The 24,668-nt window shown below is 37.8% G+C and overlaps 1 protein-coding gene across 1 annotated transcript in view; it reads right to left on the bottom strand.

Annotated features, from left to right (window-relative positions):
• The window catches only part of ADGB (androglobin), a 184,515-nt gene that overhangs the window by 147,353 nt on the left and 12,494 nt on the right, over positions 1–24,668 (bottom strand). Inside the window, exons 2-5 of the mRNA XM_068985429.1 lie at positions 15,241–15,397; positions 9,210–9,302; positions 6,285–6,356; positions 3,644–3,853 (exon numbers count right to left, since the gene is read on the bottom strand). Coding sequence (XP_068841530.1) covers positions 3,644–3,853; positions 6,285–6,356; positions 9,210–9,302; positions 15,241–15,397 — 532 coding nt within the window. The remainder of the gene's footprint in view (positions 1–3,643; positions 3,854–6,284; positions 6,357–9,209; positions 9,303–15,240; positions 15,398–24,668) is intronic.

Here is a 24,668-nt window from a genome sequence, read left to right as displayed (position 1 = left end):
CCTTGAAAGGAAAGTGATGACCAACTTAGATAGCATATTGAAAAGCAGAGACATTACTTTGCCAACAAAGGTCCATCTAGTCAAGGCTATGGTTTTTCCAGTAGTCCTGTATGGATGTGAGAGTTGGACTGTGAAGAAAGCTGAGCACTGAAGAATTGAGGCTTTTGAACTGTGATGTTGGAGAAGACTCTTGAGAGTCCCTTGGATTGCAAGGAGATCCAACCAGTCCATCCTAAAGGAGATGAGTCCTGGGTGTTCATTGGAAGGGCTGATGTTGAAGCTGAAACTCCAATACTTTGGCCACCTCATGCAAAGAGTTGACTTATTGGAAAAGACCCTGATGCTGGGAGGGATTGAGGGCAGGAGGAGAAGGGGATGACAGAGGATGAGATGGCTGGATGGCATCACTGACTCGATGGACATGAGTTTGGGTGAACTCTGGGAGTTGGTGATACATAGGGCGGCCTGCCGTGCTGTGCTTCATGGGGTTGCAAAGAGTTGGACATGACTGAGCAACTGAACTGAACTGAACTATCCGGTTCTTTTACATAATTACCACATTTTATCATTCCCTGTATTTGTTCCAGGACATATTGCATACCTATTCTCTTGAGGGAGATGGTCTCTTTGCCTTTATGTGCAAGGGACCCTGAGGGGCCCATGTGGCCCTAAGAATGGATTTGGAGATACTGAAGATGAGAAAAGCTTTCTGTCAAGTCTCAGTGAGCACAAATAAGACCATGCCCTTCAGAGATGAGTGCCAGCAAGGGGCCTACAACATAATTCACATGGAGCTAGTCATATCTCAGTGCTCAGCAGTTTAGGATCATTTCCCACATGCCATTCCTCAGCTGAAACCAAAGAGCGACCGGAAATCACTGAACATGAGGTTGTCTTTCTGATTCCTAGCCCTCTTTCCCAAGAACTATACCATCTAAAGAGGCAGGTTAAATGACTGTGTCAGACTGACATTTCCAAATTGGACTAAATTCATTTTTAAAAAGTTTCTGAATTCAGGAAGGTGTAGGTTTCTGAGGAATCTGTACAGTTAAATAGAAATCACATTTTCTTTGCAAAATGGTATATAGTGTTAAAAATAAACATTGACCCCTATCCAGGAGGAAGTTAGAAAAGGTGGGAGGATATCAGTGAGCAGAGAGAGAAAGAAGCTAACAGGGTTGGTTTAGTGTTCTGCTGACACTGTTTTGAAATTCTTGATAATTTTGAACTTTGTCCCAACTCAAGTTTAGGCAAATGTGCAGAAGTGGGGCTAAATACTCAGGCATCCGACCTCCTAACTCTTGCCGTGTTTACTTTCTTTCTATTATCCTACACTGTACTCTGTGTATCCACATTCTTAATGCCATATCCTCCCTTTCACTCCTCTGTACACATGTAATACTCTGAAGTCTACTCTGTCCAATCTGCCTCCTGATTGGTCAACATAGAAGGATAAAGGAATTTAGGAACTTATTTTCTCTAATAACACTTTAACTTTCAAGGTCTTGAAAAAAAGGTCTTATAAAAAAAAAAATAAACCCAAACTCCCATTTTGGATATCAAAGGCTAAGCCTCCCTTAAAACTTCATACTGTGCATGCTCAGTTGCCAGGTCATGTCTGACTGGTTTGCAACCCCATGGACTCCTCCATCCATGGGATTTCTCAAGCAAGAATACCAGAGTGGGTTGCCATTTCCTTCTCCAGGGAATCTTCCCAAAGTGAAAGTGAAAGTGAAGTTGCTCAGTTGTGTCCGACTCTTTGTGACCCCATGGACTATAGCCTAGCTGGCTCCTCCATCCATCCATGGGATTTTCCAGGCAAGAGTACTGGAGTGAGTTGTCATTTCCTTCTCCAGGGGATCTTCCTGGCCTAGGAATTGAACCTGGGTCTTCCATGTTGTAGGCAGATGCTTTTACCATCCGAGCCACCAGGGATCAAACCCTCATCTCTTGCACTGGCAAGCAGATTCTTTACTGCTCAGTCAGCTGGGAAGCCCCTTCCTATGTAATGATCCTATTGATTCCTAAGCATTGGCCTTTCAACATTCCTCACCCCAGGAAGAATAGATGGCTCCGGTTCATTAAGGAGAAAGCCATGTTCTTAGAAAAATACAATAGCATGATTTACTTTCCTCATTGCCTCAAATGTTCAAGAATACTTTTCCTCTGTTACCAGGCCCAACTTCATGGGTATGTGACCTGTGCAGTCACATGGGACCCCACACTCTGAAGGACCTCATGCTTTGCTTAAAGTGCTGATATCACCGTCTTGAAATGGCTAATAACTTTTGAACAAGAAACTCTACAATCCCATAGCTGGGCCTGCCTGTGGCTCTGGGCCTTTAGAAAAGAGCATTCCACCATGATAAACCCAAAGGTGTTTAATATAATCTAGCATTGCTCAGTGGGGTGTGAGTCTACTTTGCTGTGTTAATTAAGGCGGTTTGAATTCTCTACCTGTGCTTCCTACTTTCCCATTTGTTTCTTTTCAGGTGAAGGTAAAATATTTCCTGTGTCAAAGTGAGATTTGTTAACATGAAAAAGAATATCAAGGTCAGGGCAAAAAATGGATCAGATCAGGCCCTTCAGTAGTAGCAAAGAGAGGACTGGATCAAGAAAGGACTGGATCACACTTAAGCTCAAACCCTGTTTCCTGCCCATGACCCTGATACCACGTCAGAGAGGGCAGAGCCCTATCTATGCACCCACCTGCCTACCCAGCGTGCCCACCTGGAAGGTCACAGGCAGCAGAGGACTGCCCCTCAGTGGTCCCAGCAGCACTAGTTTTACAGAGTGAAGTAAGTCAGAAAGAGAAAGACAAATATCATATATTAAAGCATATATGTGAAATCTGAAAAAAACGGTATAGAAGATCTTATTTACAAAGCAGAAACAGAGACACAGGCGTAGAGAACAAACGTATGTATATCAAGGGGGAAGGGGCGGGGTGGGTGAATTGGGAGATTGGGATTGGCATATATGCACTATTGGTACTGTGGGTAAAATAGATAACTAAGGAGAGCATACTGTACAGCTCAGTGCTCTTTGATGCCCTAAAATGGGAAGGAAATCTGAAACAAAGGAGATACATGTATATGTATTGCTGATTCATTTTGCTATACAGTGGAAACTAGCACAACATTGTAAAGTAACTACTCTGGACGCCTGGCTCTCAGGTTGCAACAGTTCTGGGTAGGATAGGGCTTCCCTGGTGGTGCAGAGGTTAAAGCGTCTGCCTGCAATATAAGAGAACTGGGTTCGATCCCTGGGTCGGGAAGATCCCCTGGAGAAGGAAATGGTAACCCACTCCAGTATTCTTGCCTGGAGAATCCCATGGACAGAGGAGCTTTGTGGGCTGCAGTCCACGAGTCGCAAAGAGTCGGACACGACTGAACGACTTCACTTCACTTCACTTCATAAACATTTAAAAAATAAAAAGCACAGGGAACTGGTATCACAGAGGATGCAACTGTGTTCTTTTAAATCTCAAACTAAATATGTAAGACTTTTCCTCCAGTAGGTACACAGTTGACAGCCTTTATAAACTGTCTCATCTTCTATTAGCTTCTTTAAAAACAGGTAAGAGAAACATATTGCAATATGAAAGATACACAAATGGTAACACATGTGTATAAGAACTTACCATCCAGTAAAGCTTCACCACATACTTTCCATAGCTATTAAACAAGGGCATGTGGCCCTTCACAGCCTTGCACAGAGAGTATATGTGTTCCCAGGGCTTCCAGACCAGAAGAGGGGGGTCCCCTGGTGTTCCTTTAAAATAATTGGCCAAAGCACTCCCATTGAATATCTTCCACACGGCATAGATTTCGCTGATAATCCATCTCATTAGCTAGAGGTAAAAACCAGTAGTGTTCATTAGTTATTCTTTAATTGTTGGCACTGTAATTTCGGGAGTGGGTGGCAGTTGAAAATCTACTTCCAGGAGTACGATTAGATTCTACGTGTAATATATTCCACATTTTTATTTCTGACCTACAGATTAAAGTCATGCATCTTGCTTTTGTTCTCAGAAAATATAATCATAATACAAGCTAAAAATCTTTAAGAGCTGTCTTTCAGAGTAAATGGTCAGTGATTTGACACTGATCGCCATTTTAGCTGTATGTGTGTGTGTGTGTGTGTGTATGTGTGTGTGCGTGTGTGTGTGTGACAGAAAAGGAGAGAGAAAGGAGGAAGACTGAATGCTTCTGAGAGCAACGATGGCTTTATTATGGAAGTTTTATAAAAGACTGAGCTGTGAAAGTGAACGTGTTAGCTACTCAGTAGTGTCCAACTCTGTGTGAACCTATGGACTGTAGTTCACCAGGCTCCTTTGTTCACGGGATTCTCCAGGCAAGAATACTGGAGTGGGTTATCATGCCCTCCTCCAGGGGATCTTCCCAGCTCAGGTATCGAACCCAAGTCTTTTAAGTCTCTTGCATTAGAAGATGAGTTCTTTACCAATAGTGCCACCTTATTGAGCTGCTATTCTGTAAATGTGAGAATTTGAGAAGAAAATGATCCTTCTATGTCAATAAGATCAATTAGACAAGCAATGAGACATGAGAAAGAAGTAAAACTCAGCACACAGTTAAATACACTCTAATTCCCATATTCACGTATTGATCGGCAGGTAGAGCAGAGCTCCAAGTAAAACTCCCACCTGCAAGGTTTTCATCAGGCAGCAAGGCACAGTGAAGAGTTGAACTTCAGAGTATGTTTCACTGCCTGGTTTGTAAGGAGATTAAATATTTGAGTCTGAAGTCATAAGATTTATATTTTTCTTAATTTGGTTATCTAGAAAGCTTCTTGGAGAAGGCAATGGCAACCCATTCCAGTACTTTTGCCTGGAAAATCCCATGGACAGAGGAGCCTGGTAGGCTGCAGTCCATGGGGTTGTTGAGGGTTGGACACGACTGAGCGACTTCACTTTCACTTTTCACTTTTATGCCCTGGAGAAGGAAATGGCAACTCACTCCAGTGTTCTTGCGTGGAGAATCCCAGGGATGGAGGAACCTGGTGGGCTGCCGTCTATGGGGTCGCACAGAGTTGGACACAACTGAAGCAACTTAGCAGCAGCAGCAGAAAGCTTCTTAAAGGTAGGTTAAGTTGAAAAAGGCAAATCAGATATCGTCCTATGTACCTGGAGATTTTACTATAGAATTATTTTATACTTCCTTTGTGGAATCCAAAATATGACACAAATGAACCTATCTACAAAACAGAAATGGGGTGATAGACATAGAGATAGTCTTGTGGTTGCCAAGAAAGAAGGTGGGGGAGAAATGGACTGGGTGTTTGGGATCAGCAGATGCAAACTATTGTGTATATAATGGATAAATAACAAAGTCTTACTGTATAGCTCAGTGAACTATATTTAATATCCTGTGATAAACCATACAGAAAAAATATACAAAAGAATGCAGATATAATATATATGTATATATGTAGAATTGAATCACTTTGCTGTATAACAGAAATTAAAACAACATTGTAAATCAACTACACCTCAATAAAAATAAATGAAACATTTTACACATCCATGGAAAATATGCTAAAGTCTTTGAAATTCATAAAATATAAAACAATCCAGAGATAATTTTATACTACTCAGTATAACCTGACTGAAAAAATATTTTGATTTTAGTATTAGCCAAGATGTTAAAGATAAGGACAAAATGTTTGAATGGATAATAACTACACCCCTATGACTGGGCCTTCAGAGACAATAGTGAAAAAAAAAAAATCCCTGTTTCTGATCTAACTACCTTAGGGAAGTGGAACAGGTCTACTTATGATGGATAGAACCCAGGGTGGAGAAGGAGAAGGTGAATTCCCACAGGCTGTAGGACTGCTGTGCTGAAAATCTGTCTTGTATAGGTGAGGTATTGTATTTGAAATGAATCTCCTGATTCCTCCACATTGGCAAGTCAAACACCACCAGACACCCTACTCTTGGGCATGATGTAGGCTCAGACTGGCAACAATGTTATGTTAATTGCCAGGTACATGGGTCCAGAAGAGAAATGGCCAGATGGTGAGAAGCTGACTACCCTGGTCCATGGCACAAGCAGTGCTAATATTAACATCTCCTCCACTGACTCTCTTGCTAAACTCAGTTAAAGAACTTCTCTTCCTCTTTGAGTGTCTGAGCATGAAATATTCAGTTATACTAAAATTTAAAGGTGAGAAAGAGCACTGGAATTGACCACCCAGGAGTTGTTTAAGCAGGTCCAGAAGGCATTCTTCAAGGAGTTTTTGGTTCATACTCCCCAGCCTACCTCACTGCAGAGTAAATGCTCATTCGCTGAAAACAAGTCAAACAGGATTTCATTTTTCACAACCACCGGAGCCTGAAATAAAAATATATAGAGAGAGATATTGTTCCTTGGGAAAAATAAAGGAAATTTAGTTTACTGATATAATTCCGTGTGCTACATACAGGCCAAATTTGATTTCTTTTCTCACAGAGGAATTGGAAGAAATAAAAAAATAAACATTCTATAAGATAACCTCTGATAGAGCTGTGACATTAATTTAATAATGTAATGCCTATAAAATACAGTATTTTAAGATAATAAAATGTTGTAAGATGTAACATATGCAGATAAATTTAGCATGCATACACACACACAGAGTTTAAAACCCGATTTGAAATTTAAATAAACCACTCAAGTTAAACCTGAAGCTTAGTTAACATCTGGTAGCTAGAAAAATCTCTTCATCTTGGATGAAAAATATTAACTGAGACAGCTTTTAAAAATCTTGTTTGACTTCAAATCTTGTAATTTTGCAGTCATTATTTAATTTGTATATATTTAAAGTTGCATTTATATACGAAGGTCAGTAAAGGAAAAAGATAATAGGGAAAAATATGACTTGTAGCAAATTTTTAAAATTAGTTACAATTAATATCAACTTTACATATTTAACATACCAAACTAACATGCAAATGACTTTGATTAGCAAAGTAGATTTTTATAGAAACTCAATCATCTGTATAACTAGCACCTTGAAAACTCTATAAAGTACTTTCAAATGTCTGAGAGAAATTTACCTATAACTATCTTGAACTGACTCTTAAGTTCATAATTTACAAGCACAATTTATAAAATTACATACATATAATGTGTCGAGATCATATATATATATGTGTGTGTATATGTATATATATATACACACACATATATTCAGTGGCTTCCCTGGTGGCTCAGCAGTAAAGAATCTGCCTGTCAATGCAGGAGACACAGGAGATGTAGGTTCGATCTCTGGGTCAGGAAATGGCAATCTACTCCATTATCGTTGCCTGGGAAATCCCATGAACAGATGAGCCTGGCAGGCTACAGTCCATGAGGATGCAAAGAGTCAGGTATGACCTGGTGACTAAACAGCAACAATATATATTCAGTAAGTTTTATATAGAAAGGTCATTATTATTTTACAATATTTTTGTCTAAACTTTATGTATGTCCATATTTATTGGCTCAGATGGTTAAGAATCTGCCTGCAATGCAGGAGACCCAGATTCGATCCCTGGGTCAGGAAGAAACCCTGGAGAAGGGAATGGCACCCCACTCCAGTATTCTTGCCTGGAGAATCCCGTGAACAGAAGAGTCTGATGGGCTATAGTCCATGGGATCCCACAGGGTTGGACACAACTGGGTGACACTTCCACTTTTTCTGGTCCATATTTAATGTCTCAGAATCAAATGTGTTTATCACTGTGGACTCAGACAATACAACTTGGCCAGCACTATTCTAAAACTTTACTGCTTGGCGGGACTTTTCGTTCTGGCTGTTCTGGTCCAGTCCCAGTACGACAGACCGAGAGAAAGGGTCAGCGCAAAGGAAGAGAGGTACAGAGATGGATGACAGTATTTCAATAAGGTGGAAGGGTCATTGTCAACAATGAATTCATTTATTTTTAGTACAAGTGTATCTCTCAGACGTAAGGTATGTTAAAAGGATAAAAAGGTAGAAAGCTTTCTTACTTATCCAAACTTACAACACTCTCACTTCATGGAATTTATATTCTTCATTTGCTTAGAATGTAAATTTCTGTACTTAGAGTGAGTAGAGCCTGAGTATTATTAATAATACATACATATGAAGTGAATTGTATTAACATCACAGAATTTGCATTGTTCATTTCAAAGTCACCTAACAATATAACTAATTTTAAAATACAGTTTGTATAAATTTGATTTATTTTATTTAAAGTGTTTTACAGACAGGCATTGAAAAAGTACTCTGATGGACAAAGATGTACTTTGTTATTTTCTTATTTTTATAAATATTTAAGGCTTATTGTTTCTGACTTTCTTAACTAATAACAATAATTGAAAATATGATGGATAAATTATATTTTCTTCATTAGTAGCAGTGCTTCTAAAAGCTAAAACTCAGGAATAAAATCACTTTGCATAGAAACAGAGATGCAATGAATTCCATAATCACAGAGGAATCTGCTCCATTTTAATCTTTTGACTAGCATTAAGTACCTAATTTAGCCTACTAGTTTTCTATGCATTAAATGAAAGTGGGAGATTTAAGAAGGGAAAAAAGATATTAGTGATAATCAAGCCCTTAAAAATACCAAATATATTCAAACTAACATAGCTATTAATTAGGAAGATAGATCAATGTGTCTAAAGCTTTAATGTATATAAGCACTATTTAAAATGAAGTGCTATTTAAAATGAAGTTTTCTTGGGTGATGTCCACATCAGAAAAAAAAAAACCAAACAAACAACAACAACAAAAAAACAAATGGAGTTAGATATGAAAGTGGCCCTTGGAAAATGCTTCAAAAATTCCTGGAACAGACAAGTCCAAGTGCTATTCTCTTGGACTGGAAAATTAATGCGAATGAACTCTAACCTTAAAAGACCTTTACATAAGAAGCAGAGAGGAGAAAGTGTGCCAAGATTTAAGGAAAACTTTGTGCAACATTTTAGGTTATAATCATGCAGAGAAGAAGGAAACTTGAGGCCTTAAACAAAACGTCAATATTCTTTTGGAAACCAGTACAAACTATATTGATAAATATTTATTTCTAATATAAATGCCAAAAAGTAATTACATTTTCTTACTAGATACCACAGGAAAACTATCTTAAATTGTTTTTAAAATGCAAATTTTCAAAACTAGGATATTATATCTCATAGCTAATACAAATTTTGTTTAATAGTAAAATTATCTCTTACCCGATTGATTAAAAAATCCTGTGGACGTTTCCAGGAATAAATTTTCAATGATGATGGTAACTCAATTTTTCCTTCAGGGTCTTCAAAAAAATGCTACATAAAAAAATGTGTTAAGTTTTTTCTCTATATAGCTTTATTAAAATAAAAACAACTCTATCCCAATAAAAATGAATATATCAAATGAACCTGAACAATAAAGAAGCATTTATAGAGGAATTTGTGTGACTGTTCTCACAGCTAGTTCATAAAGTACCTAGAGAATATTGAATTAACATTGCTGTAATTAATTAATGAAACCTTGGTTATTAAATAGCATTTTGATTGCAGAGGAAGTAGTCTGAACAAGCATGAGCTGCTTTGGAGTGTGAATTAGGTATGGTAGGGAAACAATTTTGAATGGGCCAGGAAGGCCATTTTTTCCACTGAAAATATTGGGGTTTTTTAATCTAAGTAAAGAAGATTTAAAAAATATTTACTTATTTTTAAATGGTTAGAATCATAAAAAGGATTGCATGTAAATGAAATTTGTACCTTTGACCTGACTTTGATTTATTAATCATTTTAATTAAGCTTGTTATTTTGGTGTAATTATGATTCATAAACCATTGTATGAAATGATACAGAGAGTTCCTTGGTTCTCCATCCAATTTTTCCAGTAGTAACACCTTAAAAAACTGTAGTACACAATCAGGATATTGACACTGACACAGACAAGATTACAGAACAGTTCCACCAGCACAAGGAGCCTCGTTATACCTTTGTATAGCCACAGGGACCCTCCAACTCCCCAGTCTGTGTTTAATCCATACCAGTCGGCAATTGCTAGTTTAGTCTTGACTTTTATAATTTTGTTATTTCAGTAATGTTATATGAGTAGAACCATATAGTCTGTAACCCTTTGGATTTATTTTATTTCTCTGCCTAATTCCCTGGAGATTTAATCCATTCAAGTTTTTGCATGTGTCAATAGTTGGTTGTTTATTGCCGAGTAATATTTCATGCTACAGATATTTGTTTGTTTACCATCTGCCCATTGAAGGACATCTGAGCTGTTTTCAGTTTCAGGCTGTTACTAATAAGGCTGCAATGAATGTTGTGTACAGGTTTGTTTTTGTGTGAATGTAAGTTTCCATTTTTCTGGAACAAATGCACAAAAAGGCAATTAATTCATTAGTTTTTGACCCCCAACTATGGATCAATTGGTGAATTCTGGAGAAAGAATGGTGCCCAAATGCAAGCAGTCTAGTAAGTTAGAGACACTTCAAGTAACTGCTATGTGAAAATTCTTGGCTCATGAGGTGGTAGGTGATGGGGGATCTTTATGAGAAATAAAAATTTATTGAGATTTTTATGAAAAACAAAGATATGAAAATTTCTAGGAGTACAAACAAGATGCTAAAGCAACATAATCTGTGGTGAGGGCAGAGAGTAAATTTCCCCTCAGTTAATGGGGACAGATCAAATAAGTACTGTTTTGATTTTCATTATATATTTACCTAACACTCATGTGTCTTGAGAAATAGGTTATATTTGAGGACATTGTCTGAGAGTTAAACCTAATAAATTTCTGTGTATCTGAAGCATATGGTTTATTGTCACACTTAACATACTGGAATAATTCAAATGATGACAAAGGCAACTCCGACATCTAGTGAAAATGATAGAAGAATGAGTTTAAAAGATAGACTGATGTTTTTCCAAGAGAAGTACTAGACTTCTGGGGTTCCCTCACTTTGCTTTTTTCCCCTGAAAGTATTAACTTCGAAGTTTTAAAGTGCCCCATCTGAAAATTCTCAGAGTTCCTTCTAGATCTGTTTCTATTATCTGTTTTTCCCCCTTGATTTTCAGTCACTTGGTTCTGTTTCTCTTCCTGTCTGGTAAATTTTGAATCTACGCTATATACTGGATACAAAAACATATACAGGTTCTAAATGGTGATGTCTTCCTCCCAAGAGGAGGATTTTATTCCCTTCTGACAGAGTGCAAGATAAATTTGACCTAGTCAACATTGGGTCTTAGGATTTGGTAGGGCTGGTGTACTTTTTCCATACTTATTATGGAATGCTGTAGCCATGTTGGGGCACTAATGGAAAGGCTGGAGTGTTTATCAAGCTAACTTGGTGTACATGAAATTCCAGTCTCTAGCTATCATTATGAAATCTGTTCTCAGTTATTTAGCTTCCAGAATGCTGTTTTTGTTTTTTATTAATTTGCTATGCAGCAAAAGCTTCACATTCATAGCTTATGAGGTACATAGACGTCTCAAGATAAAACTGTATACAAATTTTGCAGATCACTTCTCCATAATTAGCCCTGGGATCTGGGTTCAAGGTCTGCTTTGGCAGCTTCAGAAAATATGCTACTTCATTTCAACCCAGAAAAACTGACACAAGCTCCAGGCCACTGCTTTCTTCTTGGTCTCTACTTTCCATACCTCGAATTAATAAATGATTTTGAGGAAGAAATTAGTGGGGCTCATCCCATTATGATTCCCTTTTCTCCAGGATTTGAGCCTCTCCTATTGTTAATGGTACTCTTTTCTTGTCATGTTGCTTTAGGTATATTTCTTACATCTACCTTACAGTACTTTATCATATAGTTCTCCATTTGGTTCACTCACCATATCCTTTCTTTGTCATCACTTAGGTGAAGAATTGAGACCTAACTCTGGACTTACAGGAAATGGTCAGATCATCTGATACCAATTTCCTGATCACTAGCCTCACATTTCAAGAAGTGGCCTTCTGTAACAATCCAAGGAGAACTGCCAGGGCAGTTTCTTCTGGTAAAACCTGTAAGAGTTTAGCTCAGTTCAGTCACTCAGTCGTGTCTGACTATTTGAGACCCCATGAACTGCAGCACTCCAGGCCTCCCTGTCCATCACCAACTCCCGGAGTTTACCCAAACTCATGTCCACTGAGTCGGTGATGCCATCCAACCATCTCATCTTCTGCTGTCCCCTTCTCCTCCTGCCCTCAATCTTTCCCAACATCAGGGTCTTTTCAAAAGAGTCAGCTCTCACATCAGGTGGCCAAAGTATTGGACTTTCAGCTTCAACATCAGTCCTAAAGAACACCCAGGAATGATCTCCTTTAGGATGGACTGGTTGGATCTCCTTGCAGTCCAAGGGACTCTCAAGAGTCTTCTCCAACACCACAGTTCAAAAGTATCAATTCTTTGGTGCTCAGCTTTCTTTATAGTCCATCTCTCACAGCTATACATGACTACTGGAAGAACCATATCCTTGACTAGACAGACCTTTATTGACAAAGTAATGTCTCCACTTTCTAATATGCTGTCTAGGTTGGTCATAACTTTCCTTCCAAGGAGTAAGCGTCTTTTAATTTCATGGCAATTACTGCAATCACCATCTGCAGTGATTTTGGAGCCCCCCCAAATAATGTCAGCCATTGTTTCCAGTTTCCCCATCGAATTGCCATGAGGTGATGGAACTGGGTGCCATGATCATAGTTTTCTGAATGCTGAGCTTTAAGCCAATTTTTTCACTCTCCTCTTCACTTTCTGCCATAAGGATGGTGTCATCTGCTTATGGCAATCTTGATTCCAGCTTGTGCTTCATCCAGCCCAGCGTTTCTCATAATGTACTCTGCATATAAGTTAATAAGCAGGGTGACAATATACAGCCTTGACATACTCCTTTTCCTATTTGGAACCAGTCTGTTGTTCCATGTCTCACTGTCACTTCCTGACCTGTATACTGGTTTCTCAAGAGGCAGGTCAGGTGGTCTGGTATTCCTATCTCTTTCAGAATTGTTCACAGTTTATTGTGATCCACACAGTCAAAGGCTTTGGCATAGTCAATAAAGCAGAAGTAGATCTTTTTCTGGAACTCTCTTGCTTTTTCAATGATCCAGCAGATGTTGGCAATTTGATCTCTGGTTCCTCTGCCTTTTCTAAAACCAGCTTAAACATCTGGAAGTTCATGGTTCATGTATTGCTGAAGCCTGGCTTGGAGAATTTGGGGCACTACTTTACTAGCATGTGAGATGAGTGCAATTGTGTGGTAGTTTGAGCATTCTTTGGCATTGCATTTCTTTAGGATTGGAATGAGTTTATGTGCCACCATATTTCAGAAATGCAGTCACAAGGCTTGGAGTGTTCAGGACTCACTCCAGTGGGAAATTGTTGCTCCCTGAGCCATGAATGCTGAGCTTGTGGAACAGAACTGGGGCGAGGGGGGAAGCAGGGTTCTATCTCAGATGGCACCACTTTGCATTGCCATAACAATTGAGATTTGAGCTGTGCTTTCCTACCTTCTGAAATTTGCATTGGAAGAATGGGGTATTGGATAGGTTCTGAAATGTCAAGTTCCAGTGGAATAGCCTCTATTCACAGCAGTAGTATGAGGGGAGTGCTTCCCAAAGCATGCAGTTTCATACAGCATCCAGCAATAGCCCAATGTGTTAACCCCAAATAAAATGAACATCAAGTGACCAGCACCCTTATTATCACTTGAGTCTCAGGGGTTTTCTTCCAATAAATATTCTTCCAATAGACTTACCCTTGTTTCAACATCACTGAAAAGTTCCAGAATTTGATACCCAACCTTCCAGAGATTTGCAAGAGCTTTTCATAATCATCTGATAAAAGCATGCTTGGATTGTAAGGTCCTTAAAATATTATTTTGTATCTCATTTCCTATTTCAGAGTTTTCAGGTACTCTGTTCTTCTCTTCCCAGTTGCTTCTTTATAATTTAAAGTGACTTATCTCTGAATCTTTTCCAGAGCTCAGCTGCTCAACTGAGAATTTGCAAAATCTATTTTTTTTTTTGCTGATGAAAATTCCCAAACAATCCCTATAAGATTTGAATTTCTATTAAAATATGTAAAACATAACCACTTTCATTTGAACCCAGAGAGTTCAAAAGTCCCTTGCATCTAAACATTTCATAATTACCTTAGGTATGGTACGAAGATTACATTGTCTCACACACTGTTACTTGAAATTGTTCAAATACTAACAATGTCAGAAATTAATTATAATTACTGCCTTTTGTGTAAACAAATTACTGATACAAATCATGCAGCTTGTGATTTTGCACTTTGTGAACAAAATTTCTGAGAGTTCTTTGCAAATAAAGACAATAGAGTTCAACCTAGCCATTATGGCAATTTTGTGTTTTGAAAATTGTACTGTGTTCTAAAAGTACTTCTGTTGAATGAATTACTGCATTAAATAAATGGGCCGTATTTAAAATGAAACCCAGACTAGTATTTTCTACAAAGAGGTTTTTGGAAATAAATATTCTTAAGTAAGCAATTTAACTGGAAATTGTAGGAACTCAATTCTCAGCTTCAATCTCAGGGATGCGCCATGTTTAAAAGTCACAGGTAGGAAATTTATTGGTGGTCAGGGGTTAAGACACTGCCTTCTAATGTATGGGGGTACAGGTTCAATCCCTGGTTGGGGAGCTAAGATCCCACATCTCATGGCCAAAAAAAAAAAAAGGCAAAATATAAAACTGAAGCAATATTGAAACAAAATCAATAAAGACTTTAAAAATGATCCACATTAAAAAAAAAAAACTTTTATAAAATGTCACAGGTAAATGAAGAATGACAAAGATTTTTACCGAAATATCTTGGGGGTACAGATATAAGAGGGATTCAATTCTTACCCCTAACATCTCTTAAAAATTTATCTTTCCTATAATCTTTAAATAACAGCTCACAATTTTGTGGAGACTTCTCATTTCCTAAACCAACATCTCTAAATAGCTGGTTCTCAATTCTCTCGAAATCTATTAGCTAGCTTATTCTATCCCTTTCATTCTTATGAATTTTTGGTCATTTCTCTCTTCCCATTTACTTAAATGCAATTCATCAAAGCTCAGGACTAAAGACTTGGAGAGACAAGGTAGGATGAGGGAAGTTTAAGGTGGACAAAGACAAAATTTCTCTTTTTAATGGAGGCTGTGGAGAAGAGTGAGCACGCACACATATTAACAAATCCTATTCCACTTACAATCAAAAACCAAACTGAAGTCTAGTCACATTCAAGCCTACTTACAAGTACAGGGCTCTTCCCCATTTTGTCCTTTTCTTTCACACCTTTCCCTGCATCCCACTTCTCGGCATTTATGTCTGCTTCGCTCCATTCTGGCCAGATTGGAAATTTCCCCTTCTTCTGTTCAGACGGTTGTATGTTACTGCCAAAAGGGTACTGACTAGAGACAGACAAGGGAGGTGGTTTGAATTTAAATCTCTGAGGTAAAATACTAGATAATTTCATGAAATAAATTTAATTATCTTATTAGTAAATGTATCAAACGTATTTTTCAATATAGTCATACCTGTAGATAGACAACTTCCACATGTTAAGGTTTTAAAGACTGAAATACCACAAAGAGATTATTCTGTAAGCAAATTTTGAGCATTAGCTCTTATATAGCATCACTGACTCAATGGATATGAATTTGAGGAAACTCTAGGAGATAGAGAAGGACAGAGGAGCCTGGTGTGCTGCAGTCCATGGAGTTGCAGAGTCAGATACGATTTAGCAACTGAACAACAGGTCCTTACTTTCTGAGGCGGGACATTCATCATCAACATAGAAGAGGAATAACAGGGAAGGGGAATGGTGGTTGTTTAGTTGCTAAATCATGTCTGACTCTTGCAACCCCATGGACTATAGCCCACCAGGCTCCTCTGTCCATGGGATTTCCCAAGCAAGAATACTGGAGTGGGTTGCCATGTCCTTCTCCAGGTAAGCTTCCTAACCCAGGGATTGAACCCAGGTCTCCTGCATTGCAGGCAGATTCTTTATTGACTGAGCCATCAGGGAAGCCTATCAAGGGGAATTTTTATATATAATTCATACCCCCCAAAATCCTTTACTTGTATAATAGTAATACATTAGCTATAGTAATAGCTTTCTGAAGAAGAGTGCAATTATAATTTTGATTTTTCCCAATATAAAAAGTCCACTATGGTCATCATTTTAAAAGAAAATTTAGAAATACAAATCAGATAAATAAGAAAGGCATACTCATATCATTCTAGAAACCACATCATTAAAAATTGTTCATCCCCTTAGATTAATGTATAAGGATATACATCTTTCTTTAAAAATGACATTATTCATCATGTTCTCTTTTATAGATTGCTTTTTTCCACTTATGAGTACACTGTTCATAGTTTCCATGCAAATAAGTGTTTACAAATCTAAATACCACTTTAATGATTGCATAATATTCCATTGTATGATATATTGTCTTTCATTTAACTAACTTTCTATATTTGGAAATTTGAGGCTTTTAATTTTTAAATTATTCCCAGTTATAAGCAAAACTGTGATGGCTGCCCTTTTGCCAAATCTTTGCATACATTATCATTTCCTTGGGGCAAATTTTAATAAGGAAACTTACTGCATCAAAATACTTGCATGTTGAAAATTTGTGATATATATTTTGACTACTTTCCTACAGGAAAGTTGGACTTACACTTTCATCATTAGTATACTGGAGTTTTCCTATCTCTAAACCTCTGGTTTTGCTTTTTCTACATTTTAATGAATTGTAAAGTCTAAAAAAGGCATCGCTTTATTTGAGATTTAGCTATTTGTGAGGCTGGAACCCTGCTCTGGACCCTGGGATAAGCAGTGAACGAACCAGACTCAAATCTCTACTCTTATTGAGTTCAGACTCTAGCAGTGGAGACACATAATGAACAGTGTAAATTGAGTAAAATAAACATCAAAGTGAAAACCACTAAAAAGAATTATAAAATAGGAAAGGGGACCTGAAGAGTTAACTTGCACAATTATTAATATGGTGGTTATGTAAAGTGTCTGTATTATAAAGTTTAAGAAAATAAAGGATCAAGCTATGTGGATACCCATGAGAAAAATGTTCCACAAACAAGGAAGAGTATTCCAGATGCAAAGAGCATCCCAGTTTATTTGAAGAATAATGAGATCAGTGCGACCGAGGAGGGATTTAGAAAGAGAAGGTTTCTGAGCGGTCACAGGTGGGGCAAAGATGATAAAGGGGATCCAAACAAAGGCAAGTGCATGGGTTTTTAGTCTGAATGAGGCAGGAAACCAAAGGAGGGCTTTGAACAGGGGTATGACATGACATAACTGAAATTTTCTAATCACTCTCGTTGCTATGTTCAGAAAAGACTAAAGGAGACAAGAGACAACTCGGCAGGCACTGTAACAGTTAAGAGCTGGTCGTGGTTGGGACCAGGTTGGTAACAGTAAAGGAGGCAAGAAATAGTCCCTAGTGTGTATTTTAAAAGTAGAGCAAGCTGACTGAATTGATATTTCCTGAAAGACAAAAGACTATGGGATGGGACAAAACTGGGGTAGGAAATAAAGCAATATTTCACTTTTGAATGAGTTGCATTGTAGACGTTTATCATACATCCATGGAGATGCTGAATAGGCAGGTAGATATAGCATTCTGAAGTTTGGGAGAAAGAGAGTAAAAGTGAAAATTTGAGGATCATTAGCATTTCCTTGATATCTAACGTTTTAAAACTTGGTGAAATTACCAAATCACACACAAAGAAGAGGCACTCTCAGGGATGCTACTCAAAATGCCTAACGATTGGGAAGGAAATGAGCATTAACTTTTCTAAACAGATGATCTCTGCAATGCTGGATCAGGGTCTTCAAAGCCAGCAGCTCTGACAGACATTCTTTAAGTAGTAGAGTGGGGGACATAAAGTCCACAGGTGGGACAAGGACCCAGTGCAAGAATCAGAGAAGTCTGGGGATCAGGGCTATGGGTGAGGTTATTGTTAAGGCTATTCACCAATCAATATAAAAACATTCCAATATTCTATCAGTTACTGCAGCTGTATACCTGCCCTAGTACTCCATGTACAAAGAGAAGAAGAAAAAAAAAAAAAAACACCAGAAAACTAAGAAAAGCAGTCAGTGTGTGTGGTTGTTGTTCAGTTGCTAAGTCATATCCAAGTCAGCACCTCCACGGACTGCAGCACACCAGGCTTCCCTGTCTTCACTGTCTCCTGGAATTTTCTTAGCCTCATGTCCATTGAGTTGATGATGCCATCCAACCATCTCATACTCTGTTGCCGACTTCTCATCTTGCCCTCAATCTTTCCCAGCATCAGGATTTTTTTCCAGTGAGTTGGCTCTTCACATAAGGTGACCAGAGTATTGGAGCTTTAGCTTCAGCATCAGTCCTTCCAATGAGTATTCAGGAATGATTTCCTTTAGAATGGACTGGTTTGATCGCCTAGCAGTCCAAAGGACTCTCAAGAGTCCTCCAGCACAGCAATTTGAAAGCATCAATTCCTTGGCATTCATCCTTCTTTATGGTCCAACTCTCACATCTGTACACGACTACTGGAAAAACCATAGTTTTGACTAGACAGACCTTTGTCAGCAAAATGATGTCTCTGCTTTTTAATAAACTACCTAATTTTGTCATAGTGTTTTTTCCAAGGAGCAAACGTCTTTTAATGGCATGGCCGCAGTCACTATTTGCAATTTGGGATGATGCAGATGAACCCACTCTTTATGTTAATTAAAGTTAGTAATCAGCACTAATTCTCTATATCAGTCTCTCTGTGCCTGGGTGGATTTTCTCATTCACCTTGTTACAGAGGATTAAACTGGAAAGGCATGACTTTATCTAAGGTGGGAGCATTTCCTTTCCTCTGGGGATCAAGATCTTACCTTATATCTTTTTAAACAAAAGGTTCCACTTTCATAAACTGATAAGCCTTCCCTGGCAATCCGGCCATCATTCTGACTTTCAGTTCCCTTCTTATTTCTGGATCCTGAACATTTTTATTTCTTTATGCATGTGTTTGTAGGTGTTATTATTTTTATAAATTGGAATCCACCCTCTTGCTGGAAAAGAAAGTCTGATAATACATACATTGTAAAGGGGTGGTTCTAGGTAGCATGTAAGAAAATATAAAAAGGATGACTAGGATAGTTATCAGGGAAAAGGGGCAATTTTTCACAATATTAATTGTTAAAAATTAAGGTATAAATTAGTGTATTATAGTACCTGTGTTACTCAATGTTGGTATAACCTTACAGATAAAAAGAAATTAGCAATTTTTTATCCATTAAAACCATGGTAAAATTACCTCATTTAAGAAGTTAAAAAACCCTAAAAACTCATTTTGTAAAAGGAAGATTTAATTTACAAAAATAAGTGTTCTATTGAGACTATGTTTTGCTTTCCTCTTCATTCTGTCAAGTGTAAGTAAATATATACTGGCTTCCTCCCTTAAGCTGTTAAGCCTTATCACTAATTGGCCTACTTTCCTTGTAACATGTCAAATTTATTTCCATCTATATTGAAGATCACTTAGAAAGAATCTCATTAGAGATATTTTATACCAGCTCAGTAGCTCCCCTATTGTGCTAAACACACAGTACAAGCAGTGGTCAAATACAGCCCAATGTCAAATACACCATAGACTTTGAATGATTGCATACAATTGTTGCTTTTGAAACTTTCAGCACAGTGTGCCTTTGAATATCATTGCCAGAATGTACCTACTGTTCTAGCATAGTTGGGATCCTTTAAAATATTCAAAGTCCATTAATTCCTGACTTCATCATTTCTGAGAATAAGATAATCCCTCTCCAGTACTCTTGCCTGGAAAATCCCATGGACGGAGGAGCCTGGTGGGCTGCAGTCCATGGGGTCGCTAGGAGTCGGATACGACTGAGCGACTTCACTTTCACTTTTCACTTTCATGCATTGGAGAAGGAAATGGCAACCCACTCCAGTGTTCTTGCCTGGAGAATCCCAGGGACGGGGGAGCCTGGTGGGCTGCCGTCTATGGGGTTGCACAGAGTCGGACACAACTGAAGTGACATAGCCGTAGCAGCAGTACACACAGAAGTAACCCAGGACTTCTGAAGATTTAGGAATTGATACTTTTGGGAAATAAATTAAAAAAAATTGGAACATGCAAAGAAATCAAACCTGCCCCTGAAAAATCAGGGGTATATGACTCTATTCATATAGCAATATACCCAATACTAGTAAATGATTTAATTCACTAGAATTACAAGTTGTATAAAAGATTTTGAAGGTATTTTCTTTAGTTATATGACTAAACGCTTTCTTCTACACAGTTAATCTAAATATGCTATTAAGATAAGTGAATCATCCTGACCCTTTTAGGAGAGGCTAGTAATTTATAAACAAAACATATCTGTGGAAATTTATTGTTTTAAAAAATAAATTAGTAAAAGTCAACAAGGATTATTTATAATATAAAATATGCTCAGACACTTAGTCGTGTCTGACTCTTTGGTACCCTATAAGGAAATGGCAACCCACTCCAGTATTCTTGTTTGGAGAATCCCATGGACAGAGGAGCCTGGCGGGCTACAGTCCATGGGGTCGCAAAGAGTTGGACACGACTGAGTGGCTTCACACACATATATTCCAAATGCCAAATGATATTCCAAAGGAAACCAATGTTTAGAGGGAAGAAAATTCTAGAAAGCCAGGCAAGGGACTGGTTTCCAGAGCAGAAATACAAAATGTAAAGGTTCTCCTGGGGAAAACAGAGAAAGCACAAAAGAAGCAAATTTACAACAGAAGGCCAAGTCAGACATCTGACATGAAAATGATATATAAAGTGGGAAACATATACAAAGGTGTTAAAACATTTATATATTTCATTACTAAATGAATTGATCATAATTGAAAGTTATTAAAAATGTGAGTGGCTGGTTGCCAGAGGCAGAGTGTGAGGGATAGGCAAAATGGATGCAAATGATCAAAACGTGCAAACTTTAATGATTAACATAGTGACTGTAGTTAATAATACACTGCTGTAGCTTTGAAAGTTACTAACAAAGTAGATCTTAAAAATTCACATCACAAGGAAAAATATGTGCAACTCTGTACTGTGACATGTTAACTAGACTTATTGTGGTAATCATTCATAATGTATACAAATATCAAATCATAATGTTCATAGCTGAAACTAATATAATATTATATATCAGTCATATCTCAATTTTTTAAAAAAGTTAATGGACTAATTACAGAAAGAACTTCTAGCGGTGGTTTGGGGGCTGGAATAGTGTAATCCACAAGCAAGTACTGGGAACTGGAATTGAGTAAGCTTAAAAGTTTATTTTGGAAAAAAAGCTGAATTCATCCTGCAAATGTCAGGAGACCAGAAATGAGCAAGTGGCTAGAGTGGGCTTCCCTGGTGGCTCAGTGGTAAAGAACATGTCTGCCAATGCAGAAGACATGGGTTTGATCCTTGGGTCAGGAAGATCCCCTGGAGGAGGAAATGACAACCCACTCCAGTATTCTTGCCTAGAGAATCCCATGGACAGAGGCACATGATGGGCGACAGCCCATAGGGTTACAAAGAATCAGACACAACTGAGCAACTGAGCACGCAGGCACAAGTGGCTAGAGTATTCATGAGCTCCTAGCTTTGAACTAAGTCTGGAATAACTCCCCTATGGTTTATGGTGTAAGAGGCAATACATCAATTTCCTGTGATTCCACAAGGAAATAGGCTGGCCAAAAAGGAAAAAAATGGGGATGGAGTGGCTCTCTACCTCTATGGATGGCATACTAGGAATAGCACTTCATGCATGGGAGAAAAGTCTCCCTATGTTAAGACTTGACTGGAAGCAAGGGTATTGTAAAAATGTTCCCACTGATCAGAAAAGAGAAATATTCTTCAGGGAGTTCAGAAAAGCAGCTACTTGCCAATTGATGGAAAGTAGTTTAATAATATAGCAACTATCCTGTCCTTTTCACTAGAGCATCCCTGCAGAATGTTAGAATGGGTAGGAAGAGACTCATCCTAAAAACCATCCAAACCTAATGGCAGAAAATAACATGCATGAGCTTAAAATATCTACAAAATATGAACATTACAAAGCAAAAAAAAATAAAGAAGGAAACTTAAAACTAAAAGGACAGTCAGGAAATCACACTCAAAGAAAGATAAATACTGTAACAGATTTAAAAGATATTTATAATGAATATATTTAGAGTTACCAAAGAGATAAAGGAAGAAATGTTTCTGCTTTACAGTGAGAACAAGAAGATACTGAACAAGCAAACAAAAAATAAGACCAATATAAAAAATAGACATTGGAAAATTTTAGTAATTAAAACTTCAGATATTGAAAGAGTAGACTAAATTAGGCTGAAGAGGACTAATGATTTAGAAGGTAAAATTAAAAAAAAATCAATTCTTGCATAGATAGATAAAGAGAAAATGTGAAATGACAAGTAGATCATTCTCAGAAGGATGAAATGGTTAAAATGGTGGGGGCTGGGGGGGGGTGTTTGGGAGAAATATTTTATGATATTACTACTGAAAAATGCTCCGAATTGAGAAAGACATGTCTTCAGATTGGAAAAAGCACATCAACCAGTAACAAAGCACAAGTGAGAGGTCAGGAGATGGGATTCTGAATCCAGGTTTATCAGCTGGAAATTATAGGCCAATACTGAAAATGAGAATCTGAAGAATTGAGCAGTTACCTAAAAATAAAGTACAATCGAATTGACACCCAATGGCAGACAATATAAAGCAGCGAAGTGATGTCTTCTAAGCTGAGGTAAAATAACTGTCAACCTTGGAATTGAGACCCAATTCAGCTCTTAGTCAAAAGTGAGAGAGAAACATTTATTTTAAATTAGATGAAAACATTTTTAAAATGTGAATCTACCATAACAGATTCTTGTCCCCCCCACCCCCCCCCCAAAAAAAAAACAACGCAGGATTTATCTTCAGGAAAGTAGGCTCGAATCTAGAACTAAAGTGTGGAACCCAAGTCTGCAATGGTAAATCAATGAATCACTGTTACATTTTGGTAAAATTCTACAAAGTTATTTCCTGTGAACAAATAATGATAATAACAACTTCATGCTTTTGAAAGTATCCAAAATAAAAGAGACGGGAAAGGGAGGGAATTCTGACAGACACCAGTGGGCCTGAATGTTCTTTAGGAATAATACTAACTGTGGACTTTGTAGGAAAATACTTAAAAATGAATGTATTTTAAAAGATTAAGGATTGTTGGGATTTCCCCGGAGGTCCAGTGGTTAGGACTCTGCCTTTCCCTGGTAGGGGAATTAAAATCCTACATGCCATGCAGTGTGGGGAAAAAAAAAACCAAATTGAGTAATGTCTTAGTCAATTTGGGCTGCTATAACATCATACCATAGAATCAGTGGTTTATAAACAATAGAAATATATTTTTCACAGTTCTGGAGTCCAGAAGTCTGACATCAAGGTGCTAGCACAGTCAAGTTTTGATGAGAGCCTTCTTGTGTTTTACAGATGACTGACTTTTCATTGTGTCCTCATACGGAGCAAAGAGGTAGATAACTCTCTGGCCTCTTCTTACAAGGGCACTAATCCCAAGCATGAGAGCTTCACACTTATGACCTTATTACTGCCCAAAGCCTCACCTCCAAATACCATCACACTGGGATAAGGGTTCCAACAAATGAATTTTGGGGTACACAGACATTCAGTCTATTGCAGGGATATTTCAAGGAATAAAATATAAAACTTCCAAACTAAGAAGAGAACAGAAGAGTAGATCTGACATTAGGGAACAACTCACTATGCTTTGGGCAGAAGGGAAATAGGGAACACAGAATTTTAAAAACTAAGATCAAATGAACAAATATGACTGGAGACTAAAACATTTTAGAAAAGTCACTATTTGAGGATGAGAAAGGAATCTCAGCCAACAGTTTGCTTATTTTTAACTCACATTTATTGAACACCTGCTGTATGACAAGCACTAAATGATGGGGTTACAGACATGTAAATATATATCTATATTCTTGAGTTTATTTTGTAAGGCAAGCAGGTAAACAGTAAATTTCAGAATAATGTGGTATGTGCAGAGCTGGAAGTATTCACAGGTGGTAAAAAACATGCCCAATATGAGGCAATTAGGAGAAGCTTCCTGCAATAAATAGCATCTAAACTGTCTTGAAAGATAACTACCAATTTTCCAGATTGAAAAAGGAGAAAGGACATCACTGTGAAAGGAAAACAGCATACAAGACAGGGGCAAGAAATAGCAGTGTGGGTTTAGAGAATTACGAACTCTTGAGTATCTGCATGAGCATGTAGCGCAAGGTGACGGGAAATCAGGTGGGAGAGAAACACAAGGTAAGCAGGCTGCCTCCATTAAGGATTTTGTTGAGGCACTTGAACCTTAGTTTGTAGTTTTTGGCGAGTTGGCCCACTATACCAAGAAAATGCTTTATTTTAGAGACATATTATTTAGCATTTACTCATAACAGACCACTGTATAGGACAGGAAGTTTAAGGAAGACTGAAGTTGCAATACAACTCAAAAGTGAGCACAATACAATTATGGACATCTTTTTTCTGAGATAATCTCCATAATATCTGGAAGTTGCATTCTTTCAGTTAAAACTTCTGTATCGTGATGTCTCCATTACATTAAAAACCAATTTTAAAAAA

This window comes from Capricornis sumatraensis, chromosome 13, assembly GCF_032405125.1.
Source record: "Capricornis sumatraensis isolate serow.1 chromosome 13, serow.2, whole genome shotgun sequence".
NCBI classification, from domain to species: Eukaryota; Metazoa; Chordata; class Mammalia; order Artiodactyla; family Bovidae; genus Capricornis; species Capricornis sumatraensis.
The sequence above is the reverse complement of the archived record's forward strand: the minus strand, read 5'-3'. Positions and strand labels throughout refer to the sequence as shown.